The following is a 13,283-nucleotide window of genomic DNA, read 5'->3' on the forward strand; positions in this document are numbered from 1 at the left end:
CAGTGCTTGGCACATGGGAAGCATTCAATTGTGACCGATTGACTTCAGACATGTTGTCTTAAATGCAGTGGTATGACATTATTTCTAGCCGCAAGCATTCAAATGCCTGAAGTCCCGATCTCTCTCCCTCTCTGCAATCTCACATTACCGCCTGCCTCTAGGGCATCTCTGTTTAGACCTCCCCACCACACCTCAAATTTAGTATGTCCAAAACAGAACTCCTTATCTTTCTACCCATACACTGTCCTCCCCTTGACAGTCCTGCAGACAGCACTACCATCCTCCCTGTCTCACGAGGACGTAACCTTGGCATTATCCTCAACTTGTCTTTCTCATTCAACCCACATAATAATAATAATAATAATGATAATGTTGGTACTTGTTAAGCCCTTACTATGTGCAGAGCACTGTCCTAAGCGCTGGGGTAGACATAGGGGAATCAGGTTGTCCCACGTGGGGCTCACAGTCTTAATCTCCATTTTACAGATGAGATAACTGAGGTACAGGGAAGTTAAGTGACTTGCCCACAGTCACACAGCTGCCAAGTGGCAGAGCTGCGATTCGAACCCATGACCTCTGACTCCAAAGCCCGTGATCTTTCCACTGAGCCACGCTGCTTCTCCCAAATCCTGTTGTATCGACCTTCGTAAAATCCCTAAAATCTGTCCTTTCCTCTCCATCTGAATTTCTATCTTGTTAACCCAAGCACTTATCCTCTCCCACCTTGAATACTTCATCAGTCTCTTCGTCAACCTCCCTGCCTCCTGCCTGTCTTTCCCTACTCCAATCCAGAGTTCACCCTACTGCCCAGATGATTTTTCTTGGAAGTTGTTCAGTTTCCCCACTTCTCAAAAATCTCCAGTGGTTGCCCATTCACTTCCGCATCAAACAGAAACTCCTTACCATTAGCTTTAAATCACCTGCCCCCTCCTTCCTTTCTTCCCTGATTTCCTATTACAATCGAGTCTGTACACTTCGCTCTTCTAATGCCAACCTACTCACTCTACCTCGTTCTCATCTATCTCACCGCTGACCTCTCGCCCACGTCCTGCCTCTGGCATGGAATGCCCTCCCTCCTCATCATATCTGACAGACAATCTTTTTCCCCACTTTCAAAGGCTTAGTGAAAGCACATCTCCTCCAAGAGGCCTTCGCTCACTAAGCCATCATCTCCTCTTCTTCCACCCCTTTCTGTGACACCCTTTCACTTGAATTTGCACCTTTTATTCACCCCTCTCTCAGCCTCAGGGCACTTACATATAAATGCATAAAATGTATTCATTTATATTAATGTCTGTCTTCCCCTCTAGACTGTAAGCTCACTGTGGTCGGGGAACAGGTCTATCAAGTCTCCTACACCGTTCTTTCCCGAGTGCTTAGTATTGTGCTCTTCACACAGTAAACTCTTAATAAATACCATTGCTTGATTGATCGACTCCTTCACTTATCCTCCTGGAGTTGTCTTTCCAAAATGCGCTGAATGTACAATGACCTTCATAGAGACGGAGACCAGTGAATCACAATGAATCATGTACATTCAGTCAAGGAACGACTGGGCAGGTTAATTAATGCACCTCCTCATCCAGGGCAATTTATCCTTGGTGACTGAATTCTGACTAATCACCCTAAATTAATATCTTTGTAGCTAATTACCAGCCCACATTAAGACACACACAAACCCCCCAATCCTGAGTAACTGTTAGCAAATAATTCATATTAATGGAAATTATGCTGGTACACCAAAGCTCTTCCAGAATGAGGTGTGACTGCCTTTTTTTAAATTTTGGATATTTGTTAAGCATTTACTGTTTGAAGTGCTGGGGTAGCTACAAGTTTATCAGGTTGGACACAGTCCCTTTTCCACATGGGGCTTAGAGTCTAAATTGGAGGGAGAGGATTTAGTCCCCATTTTACAGATGAGGTAACTGAAGCATAGAGAAGTTAATTGACTAGCCCAAGATCACACAGCAAGCCACTGGCAGGGCTGGAATTAGAACTCAGGTCCTCCGACTCCCAGACCTGTGCTCTTTCCCCTAGGCCAAGTTGCTTCTCAATGTAGAGACAATATTGACCGAACTTCTTAACTTGCCCTTTTCATTTTCAAAATTAAATTGCATAGAAATATCAGGTAAAAGCTTTTTCTGACCATGTCTGGTACATTATTCAATTTTATCAAATTCCAGGGCTGGCAGGGGTGGGTGGATGACTTCATTTTCAGTACGGGAGTGAGCTGGGTGGGGGTGCATCTGGAAGTATTTAGAGGTTGGGGTTTTGAAGGAGAGAAAAGGAAAAGGAAAAGGAAAACAAGAGGCAGAAAAGGCCTGAGAGGTGGGAGTAAGAAAAGAAGAGGGAGAAGAAAAGAAAGGGAAGAAGAGTGATAAGATAAAGTGATGAAGGGGCAGAGGAAAAAAGGGAAAGGGAAAGGAGGGAAGGGAATCAATCCTATTTACTGAGTACTGTGTGCAGAGCATTTTGCAGTGTGGCTCAGTGGAAAGAGCACGGGCTTGGGAGTCAGAGGTCATGGGTTCGCATCCCAGCTCTGCCACGTGGCAGCTGTGTGACCGTGGGCAAGTCACTTAACTTCTCTGTGCCTCAGTTTCCTCATCTGAAAAATGGGGATGAAGACTGTGAGCCTCACGTGGGACAACCTGATGACCCTGCATCTACCCCAGCGCTTAGAACACTGCTCTGCACATAGTAAGTGCTTAAAAAATACAAAATACCAACATTATTATTTTGCTAAGTGCTTGGGAGAGTACAATGCAACAGAGTTGGTAGACACATTTCCTGCCCATGAGGAGTTTACAGTCAAGGGGGGGAGACAGACATTAGGATAAATAAGTAAATAATAAGGATGGCATTTGTTAAGTGCTTACTATGTGCAAAGCACTGTTCTAAGTGCTGGAGAGGACGCAAGACGATCAGGTTGTCCCACACGAGGCTCACAGTCTTCATCCCCATTTTACAGATGAGGTAACTGAGGCCCAGAGATGTTAAGTGACTTGCCCAAAGTCACATAGCTGACAAGTGGCAGAGCTGGGATTTGAACCCATGACTTCTGACTCCCAACCCGGGCTCTTTCCACTGAGCCACACTGCTTCAAGTAAATAAATTATGGCAATGAACATAAGTGCTTTGGGGATTATCAAGGGGTAAATAAATGGGTGAAATTCAAGTGCAAGGGCACTGTAGAGGGATCTTGATTCTATTTATTTGCTATTGCTTTAATGAGACGTTCATCCCCTCGATTCTATTTATTGCTATTGTTTTTGTCCATCTGTCTCCCCCGGTTAGACTGTAAGCCCGTCAAAGGGCAGGGACTGTCTCTATCTGTTACCGATTTGTACGTTCCAAGCGCTCAGTACATAGTAAGCGCTCCATAACTACTATTGAATGAACGAATGAATGGAAGGAAGGCATAGTCGGGGAAGGCCTCTTGCCGGAGATATTTGCTCTTGGTGCGGCTGCTGCCGCGCCTTTACTCACCCTCAGACGGCCTGGGGCGCGCCTACATCATCAACATCATCATCAATGACATCAACCTCATCAGTGGGGTTTATTGAGTGCTTTATTTACTGTGTACTGAGCATTTTGTGCTGAGAGCTTGGGAGAGTACACGTTCCCTGCCCACAGTGCCCCCGTTTCACTCAGCCTGGGGACCACAGGAGGCACGAGGCAGAAGGAACTGCCGGCTTCAGTCCAGGGAACAAGAGGCTCCAAACCTGCCCCTGCAGCTAGGTGAGCCACAACCACTGTCCTTTGTGCAACAGCTGTAAACCAGCACCACGGAGCTGAAACTTTAGCTCCTGCTTTGCCCCCGAGTGAGTGACTCTCCCATTATTACTATTATTATTAATAATTGTGGCATTCGTTAGGCACTTACTATGTGTCAAGCACTATTCTAAGTGCTGGGGTGGATACGAGCAAATCGGGTTGGACATAGTCCCTGTCCCACATGGGGCTCACAGTCTTAAACCCTGTTTTACAGGTGAGGTAACTGAGGCACAGAGAAGCAAAGTGACTTGCCCAAGGTCACGCAGCAGATAAGTGGCAGAGAGGGAATTAGAACCCAGGTCCTTCTGACTCCCAGGGACGTGCTCTGCCCATTAGGCCAGGGAGTGAGCCTCTCGGCTAGCCCGCTGTGTCTGTACGGGTGCATAATCTGCACAGACATAGCCGATAGTTTCCCTCCCTCAATGCTCATCCCACAAGGGTCACCCTTCACCCTCTTCACCCCAAGCAACTGGAGCCTACGTTCCAGAGGTACAATAACTCCAGGTGACTGAAAACTCTTCAAGTTCCCTCTGAACTGGCTCTATCATCAACTAGCTAGACTGTAAGATCCTTCGGGGTGGAGATCGGAGAAGCGGCGTGGCTCAGTGGGAAGAGCCTGGGCTTCGGAGTCAGAGGTCATGAGTTCGACTCCCGGCTCTGCCACTTGTCAGCTGTGTGACTGTGGGCAAGTCACTTCACTTCTCTGTGCCTCAGTTCCCTCATCTGTAAAATAGGGATTAAAAGTGCGTGAGCCCCACGTGGGACAACCTGATGACCCTGTATCTCCCCCAGCGCTTAGAACAGTGCTCGGCACCTAGTAAGCGCTTAACAAATACCAACATTATTATTATTAGATCATCTTATCAACTCTGGTGTATAATAATAATAATAATGTTGGTATTTGTTAAGCACTTACTATGTGCAGGCCACCGTTCTAAGCGCTGGGGTAGATACGAGGTAATCAGATTGTCCCTCGTGAGGCTCACAGTCTTCATCCCCATTTTACAGATGAGGTAACTGAGGTACAGAGAAGTGAAGTGACTGGCCCACAGTCACGCAGCTGACAAGTGGCAGAGCCGAAATTCGAACTCATGACCGCTGACTCCCAAGCCCAGGCTCTTTCCACTGAGCCACGCAGTTACTGTACACAGTTAATCCCCATTTTACAGAAGAGGTAACTGAGGCCCAGTGAAGTTAAGCGACTCGCCCATAGTCACACAGCTGCCAAGTGGCAGGGCTGGGATTCGAACCCATGAACACTGCCTCCCAAGCCCGGGCTCTTTCCGCTGAGCCACGCTGTGTATTGTCGTTATTTATTGTTGCACTGTACTCTCCCATGCACTTGGAGAAGCAGTGCGGCCTAGTGGATAGAACCCAGGCCTGGGAGTCAGAAGACTTGGGTTCTAGTCCTGGCTCTGCCGCTTGCCTGCTGTGTGACTTTGGGCAAGTCATTGAACTTTTCTGTGCTTCAGTTACCTCATCTATAAAATGGGGATTAAATCTGTGACCCCCATGTGGGACATGGACTGAGTCCAAACTGATCCTTGTCTTGTGTTATGCCGTCGCGTCGTTTTCGACCCATAGTGACACCACAGACACATCTCTCCCAGAACGCCCAACTTTCCACCTGCCATAGTTCTGGTATAGCATTCATAGAGTTTTCTTGGTAAAAATCCAGAAGTGGTTTACCTTCTGCGCAGTCAACTTCAAACTACCCCTCTTCAAAGCCCTACTGAGAGCTCACCTCCTCCAAGAGACCTTCCCACACTGAGTTTCCCCTTTTCCCTCTGCTCCCTCTGCTGCCCCTCTACTCCCCCCCTTCACCTCCCCTCAGCTAAGCCTCCCTTTCCCCCCCTTTCCCTCTGCTCCTCCCCCTCTCCCTTCCCCTCCCCTCAGCACTGTGCTCGTCTGCTCAACTCTATATATTTTTATTACCCTATTTATTTTGTTAATGAGATGTACATCGCCTTGATTCTATTTATTGCTATTGTTTTAATGAGATGTACATCCCCTTGATTCTATTTATTGATATTGTTTTTGTCTGTCTCCCCCGATTAATAATATTGGTGTTTGTTAAGCGCTTGCTATGTGCAGAGCACTGTTCTAAGCGCTGGAGTAGACACAGGGGAATCAGGTTGTCCCACGTGGGGCTCACGGTCTTAATCCCCATTTTCCAGATGAGATAACTGAGGCACAGGGAAGTGAAGTGACTTGCCCACAGTCACACAGCTGACAAGTGGCAGAGCTGGGATTCGAACCCATGACCTCTGACTCCAAAGCCCGTGCTCCTTCCACTGAGCCACGCTGCTTCTCCAATAGACTGTAAGCCCGTCATTAGGCAGAGACTGTCTCTATCTGTTGCCGATTTGTACATTCCAAGCGCTTAGTACAGTGCTCTGCACATAGTAAGCGCTCAATAAATACTGTTGAATGAATGAATGTATGAATGAATTTCAGTCTCTGCCCTCGATTCTCTCCCATACCGCTGCTGCCCAGCTCGGGTGAGTTTGGACTTGTAGCAGTTGGCCTTCCGCTCGCTAGTCACTGCCCAAGGTGGGAATGGAACGGACAGGCCTCTGCTCGACTCTCCCTCCCACAGCCGAGACTGGTAGAGGACTGGAAACTCTCCAGATGCGACCCTGAGAGGGGTCCAAACTGATTAGCTTGCATCTATCCCAACGCTTAGAACAGTGCCTGGCACATAGTAAGTACTTAAATACCATCACTACCTCAGTGCTTTGCACATAGTAAGCTCTGCACACAGTAAGTGCTCCATAAATCCGATTGAGTGAATGGTGTGCTTTCTCCAGTGCTTAACCCAGAGGTTTGCACACACTAAGTCCTCATCTTATTGGCTGAGTGAAGGAAGAAGAAAATTACAATTTCTGCACGGGAACCAGATTAATCTATGGGTTTTGCCAGAGATGAAAACATAAATGTCCCCATCCCTGAGGCTGCCTGGGCCCCGCTCTCCCTCTGGAGATCTGAAGAAGCTCTTCTTTGAGTCACAGAAGCCTGGGAAGAGCAAGAGGGATAGAAAGTGGACGATTCCACTCACAATCCCAACAAATTTCATTCTACTCCTCGTCTCCCAACAAGAAATAGAAACAGCTTGACCAAGTGGAAAGAGCATGAACCTAGGAGTCAGAGGATCTGGGTTCTAATCCCGGATCTGCCAATCGTCTGCCGCGTAACTCTGGGCAAGTCGCTTAACTTCTCAGTGTCTCAGTATTTCTGTAAAATGGGGATTAAGACTGTGAGCCCCATGTGGGACATGGACTGTGCCCAACCTGATTGGCTTGTATCAATCAGTGAATGAATTAATCACATTCATTGAGCGCTTACTCTGTGCAGAGCACTGTGAGAAACAGCGTGGCTTAGTGGAAAGAGCACGAGCTTGAGAGTCAGAGGATGTGGGTTCTAATCCTGGCTCCGCCACTTGTCTGCTGTGTGGCCTTGGGCAAGTCACTTCACTTCTCCTTGCCTTAGTTCCCTCATCTGTAAAATGAGGATTAAAACTGTTAGTCCCACATAGGACAACTTGATTACTCTGTTTCGACCTCAGTGCTCAGAATAGTGTCTGGCACATAGTAAGCACTTAACAAATACCATTATTATTGTTATTATTAAAGAAATAGAGAGGAAAAACAGCCAAGATCGAGAGAGAACAAAAGACAGAGATGAGAGAGAGAATGGAGAAATGGTAAAAGAGAGAGAGACAGATAGGAAGGGAGGGACACAACTACACACAAACACACACATGTGTGGGAAGGGCGGGGCTACGTCTTGCCATCACTCAATTCATCTCCTTTGCCTTGGGAAAAATGGCTTTCTGGCTTTTAGTTTACTGGGAAGTAGAGTGGGATGGCAATGACTGTGTCCATCCTAAATATTCCGTGATCAGACATATGTGAAAGAAACCTACGAAAGAGAATCCAAGTCGGTCACTCAGAGCACCACGGACTTTTTGAAACTTGATGGTAATCAATCAATCAATCAATCAAGCAATCAATCAGGGAATGTGCCTATTTATTGTTGTACTGTACTCTCTCAAGTGCTTAGTAGAGTGCACTGTATGCAGTAAGCACTCAATGCATATGATAGAATGAATATTTATTGAGCTCTTACTGTGTGCAGAGCACTGTACTAAGCGCTTAGGAACATACAACAGCATTGGCAGACAAATTTCCTGCACACAGTGAGCTCACAGTCTAGACGCAATATCAGGGATTGGGTTGGAATTGTGTTTGTTCAGATTAAGGAATAGTGATGGGAAGGAAAGAGAGAATGGGGTGAAGGGAAGGGTTATTTCCTTATTGCTGTGCAGCTTATTCTAACCAACTCAGAATGTTATCCTATCATGTAAAGCTCTTTAAGCTATTCTAGGGAAAGATGCATCTAAATGTAAAATAAGAAAAAAAAATCCTTTCTCCTCTCATTCTCCTGAGGGAGAAAGGTTTGCTATGGCAGCAGGGTAAGAAAGGCACAGTTCACTCTTGTTTGTTCACTGGCAGGGATGAAGGCTGATGCCTTCCTCATGTGGAAATTAAATAGCTTTATTAAATTCTAATTCGAAATGAAAATAATGTGTTACCTTCACATCTAACCCTTCATTTTAATGACTAATGTCCAAACGTCTCCTTGTTCACTCCTATTTTTCAAATTTTCCTTTCAAACGCACCTTTCCTTTTATTCTTTTTCACTCGGAGGGATAGACGAGTCTCTCCCTAGGAAGAATCAAACTCAATTAAGCAAAGGAGAATCTGCTAATTTTAAATCAGACTGGCAGCAGGGTCAGGTTTTCACAGACAACACAAGGGCAAATTGGATAGAGGCTGTGTACAAAGAGGGGCAACAAAAAATTAGAAAGGCAAGACAAATAGACTTAGCTAGACCCCCAGAGACACTGTTGGTGATGCAGGCAGAGACAAAGATCACAGCCGAGAGACCCAGAAATGTGTCCAGCTATATTCACAAAACTAACTGTCGATGATGCAGCCAGAGATAACCGAGAGAGAGAAAGGGGGAGAGGCAGAGATAAAGAGAAAGAGGGAGTGAAAGACAGGGTGTGAGAGAGAGGGAGGCTCAAGGATTATCACAAACCTAAACAAATACATCTAACAGAGAAATTCAAGCCCTAGTCTCAATTCTGCCCCTGGGCTGATGTGTGGACCCTCGGGCAAGTCACAACAATTCTCCGCCTTTGTTTCTCATCTGTGAAACAGGGTAAAAATAATTGGTCTCCCAACGTTTAGATTATGAGTCCCAGGAGAGGTACTATGGGTAATTTGATAACCTTATATCTACCCCAGTGCTTAATTCGTTGCCTGGCACCAACAAGTAAGCGCTTAATGAACACCATTAGCAGAGTCGTCCGTTCTTCCTCCTAGGGATGGGGCTCAGGGACAGAGGATCTGGGGAAGGCTGGCTTCGGGGGTAGGATGGGGTGTGAAACATGACTGCCAAAGGGTCCGGACAAGGTCAGGTGGAACCTCCTGTGGTTCCAGGGTAGGGTAAGGGCCCACATAGGTCCATCACAGCCCAGAGAGCCAGGTAAGAAATAATAATAATAATAATGATAGTGGTATTTGTTAAGTACCTGCTATATGCCAAACACTGTTCTATGCACTGGGGAAGATACAAGATAATCAGGTTGGAAATAGTTCCTGTCCCAGATGGGGCTCACAGTCCTTAATCCCCATTTTACAGATGAGGTAACTGAGGCACAGAGAAGTTAAGTGACTTGCCCAAGGTCACACGACAGATGTAGGGCAGCGCCAGGATTAGAAGCCATATCCTCTGACTCTTAGGTCCATGCTCTTTCCACTAGGCCACACTGGAGCGAGAAGGGATCTACGTTGCTATTTTGGCAACTGAGTTTTCGGGCCCTATCCCAGCCGTTACCAAGGGCCAAGAGAAGGTTACCTCCGGTTGTACGCCCTCTCCTAAAGGTTATGGGGGTGAAGTCACTTTGGCCTACAGTAATAATAATAATAACAATAATGTTGGTATTTGTTAAGCGCTTACTATGTGCCGAGCACTGTTCTAAGCGCTGGGGTAGATACAGGGTCATCAGGTCCCACGCGAGGCTCACAGTCTTAATCCCCATTTTCCAGATGAGGTAACTGAGGCACAGAGAAGTGAAGTGACTTGCCCAAAGTCACACAGCTGACAAGCGGCGGAGCCGGGATTAGAACCCATGACCTCTGACTCCTAAGCCCGTGCTCTTTCTTCTGTCTTCCTTGACTCTGTAGTATTTAATTACCCACTGCCGGCACTGAACCAAGTATTTGGGAAAGTTCAACTGACACCCAGAAATATTCTGTAGGCCAAGGAGCTTAGACGCTAAGTGGGGAAAAAGACATAAAGATATTCACAGACATCTGAATCAGAATAAATGATTGAATGCACAACTAGGACAAGAAATTTGGTCAATTAGAATTTGGTAGAAGGAGGAAGGCTAATAACAATGAAGACTTTTCCTTTTATCAAACCTAAGTCTCTCTTGCTTAATTTAAATTAGTTTCCATCTGACTCAACATGACTGAAGAAAAGCTGGCCACCATCCTTCGCAGTATTTGAAGCCAATATGAAGTATTTCTCTTATTCTAAGTACCGTGAAAACATAATTTAACTTTTTTCCCATGGATGCTAATTTCCATCCTTTTAATATCTTTTACTATCTACCTCAGCGCTCAGAACAGTGTTTGGCACATAGTAAACACTTAACAAATACCATTATTATTATTAAAGGAATAGGAAACACAGCCAAGATTGAGAGAGAACAAAAGACAGAGATGAGAGAGAGAATGGAGGAATGGTAAAAGAAAGAGAGACAGACAGGAAGGGAGGGACACAACTACACACAAACACACACGTGTGGGAGGGGAAGGACTACATCTTGCCATCACTCAATTCATCTCCTTTGCCTTGGGAAAAATGGCTTTCTGGCTTTTAGTTTTGAATGGGAAGTAGAGTGGAATGGCAACGACTGTGTCCCCTAAATACCCCATGAGTAGACATATGTGAAAGAAACCTGCAAAAGAGAACCCAAGTCGGACACTCAGAGCACCAGAGACGTAAGGCGTAGAATTAGAACTCATATCCTCTGACTCTTAGGTCCATGCTCTTACTTGTTTTTATTACTTGTTGCATAACACTTCTTACTTCTTTTGCTTTTTCTCTCGATTTCTTTACCCTAGCAATATCATAGACGGATATATCATGAATATTACGGTGGGCACTTATCATCTTCTTCAATTGGCATTTCTTGTCGGGCCTTGTGTGCTTCAGACTGTTGAACCTAATTCGCTGACAGAGTAAGAATTTTCCATTCACATTTTCCCCGATCTTATTTCCCCAGCTATGACAGCGGTCGAGTTACATGGGAGTTTATGGGTAGGCTCCAGGCTGGAGGTGAAAGCAGGTAACAGCTGTTCATAAATGTCAGACTCTAAAGTTCCCACTTGAATCCCACTACCCACATCTGAGGAAAGAAGCACCACAAAAAATGATCTACGCAAAAATCTTTTGTCTGCATCAGGAGGATTAGATAGCATAATCGGCTGTTCCTCACACTAATTTGTATTAATCTAGTAGTTTATATTTCAGAAATCGGTACCCTCCCAGTTTTCCACATATGGATTAACTGCCAAGAGGATTATCTGTGCTGCCTTAGATCGTTCTTCATTCCTCTCAGTTTGGCACCAGGCACTTTCCTCCTCCCCTCCTCAGCCCGGATCCTCCTGATTATGGCCTAAGCACGTCGAAGTTCTAATACAGACTTCAAAATCCAATTTCAAAGCCCAGGCTTTCACCTCTATTTCTCTCTGCTGTCTTTTCTCCTGCCAGCTTCTTGAGGAGAGCTTGGCCCTAATCAGCCAAAGTGGCTCCTTCTTCAGACATACGCTGCTACCAAGGTCTTTCCTAGGGTAACAGGGTGTCTTTTGTGAAGAACAGGGGTTTTACTGCTACACTTAATCACCTGCATCATCTTTGCAGATAACTGAGCACGTTCTGGATTTCTCTGAGCAATATAACAGGACATTAAACTACTGACAGAACCTTCAAAACATCCGCCTGTGCCATAAAAATCTGTAATATCCATTGGAGGGAAAATAGACAAAGAGAAGTGATAAGGGAATGAGAAAAATCAGTTGAGTTCTTCTAATTCCCACTGGCCAGGCCACTTTTTTGCCTTCTTCAGTTTCTCCAGGCAGTTCATTTGAGATACTAGCTATTTCCTCTGCTTAGTTTGGACTCCAAAATTCTGCTCAGGTCAACTTGGAAGCATAAAGGTAAAACTGTGTGACTCTGAAAAATCGGTGCTAAATCAATTAGTCAATCAAGGGTAATTATTGGGCACCTGCTGTACCCAGAGCACTGTCCTAAACACTTGAATGAATACAAGAGAATTAGTAAAATTCATTCATTCAACTGTATTTATTGAGCACTTACTGGGTGCAGAGCACTGTACTAAGCGTTTGGGAGAGTACAATATAACCGTAAGCGGACATATTCCCTGTCCATAACATTCTCAAGGATCTTACAATCCCTGAGACAGACATTAAAATAAATTACAGATAGGAGAAGCAACCAAAAATAAGGATATATACACAAGTGCTGTGGGTGGAACTGGAGTTAGTATCAAAGTGTGTAGTGGGTAAGACCCAGTAGAGATGCTGCAGAGGGAGGGATAATAGTAATAATAATAAAATGAACAATCACGGTATTTTTCCAGTGCTTACTATTTGCCAAGCACTGTTCTAAGTGCTGGTGTAGATACAAGTTAATCAGGTCCCACATGAGGCTCATAGGCTAAGTAGGCGGGAGAACAGGTATTGAATCCCCATTTTACAGATGAGGTAACTGAGGCACAGAGAAACGAAGTAACGTGCCCAAGGTCACACAGCGGACAAGTGTTGTAGCTGACTCCCAGGCTTTTGCTCTATCTACTGGGCCATCTCACTGAATAGGATTAGTGATAATCCAACTTCCACATATACTATGATTTCAAAATTTGATGAAGCTGCCCCATATTCTTTGGAACATTTGAAGTGACTCAAAGCCAAAGAAGTTTGGGAATTAGTGACCTAGATGAACACCCACGAATACAACCTTGAGGCGTAAGGTCCGGGCATTAATCAGCTGTCCCTGTCATCGGCTAAGGAAGGGTCAACCGACAACTCCTCCGGAACGTTTTCTGGTTTTATGAAGGCTTGTACATAAATACGTAGAATACTTACTTGTGATAGAACATGCGAGCCATGCCCATCCTCTGCTTTTCTCCTCCTGACAGGACGTCCTTCCAATCCATAATGGCATCCCATCCTTCCAAGAGGCAGACACAATGGGAACATCCAAACGTTACAAATTAGTGTTGGTTAACATTCTTATGCCACATTCAGATCTATTCTATAGGTACAGTAAATTCAAAGGTAATCCTGTACATTATATCCCATCTTTTCAACATTCCTGGAGTGATTGAGGTTGGGACTGTAGAGTCAATG

General features: G+C 45.2%; 1 protein-coding gene across 1 annotated transcript in view; it reads right to left on the reverse strand.

Annotated features, from left to right (window-relative positions):
* The window catches only part of ABCD2 (ATP binding cassette subfamily D member 2), a 106,199-nt gene that overhangs the window by 11,974 nt on the left and 80,942 nt on the right, over positions 1 to 13,283 (reverse strand). Inside the window, exon 8 of the mRNA XM_029047226.2 lies at positions 13,020 to 13,104. Coding sequence (XP_028903059.1) covers positions 13,020 to 13,104 — 85 coding nt within the window. The remainder of the gene's footprint in view (positions 1 to 13,019; positions 13,105 to 13,283) is intronic.

The sequence above is a fragment of the Ornithorhynchus anatinus genome, chromosome 2 (assembly GCF_004115215.2).
Source record: "Ornithorhynchus anatinus isolate Pmale09 chromosome 2, mOrnAna1.pri.v4, whole genome shotgun sequence".
Classification (NCBI taxonomy): domain Eukaryota; kingdom Metazoa; phylum Chordata; class Mammalia; order Monotremata; family Ornithorhynchidae; genus Ornithorhynchus; species Ornithorhynchus anatinus.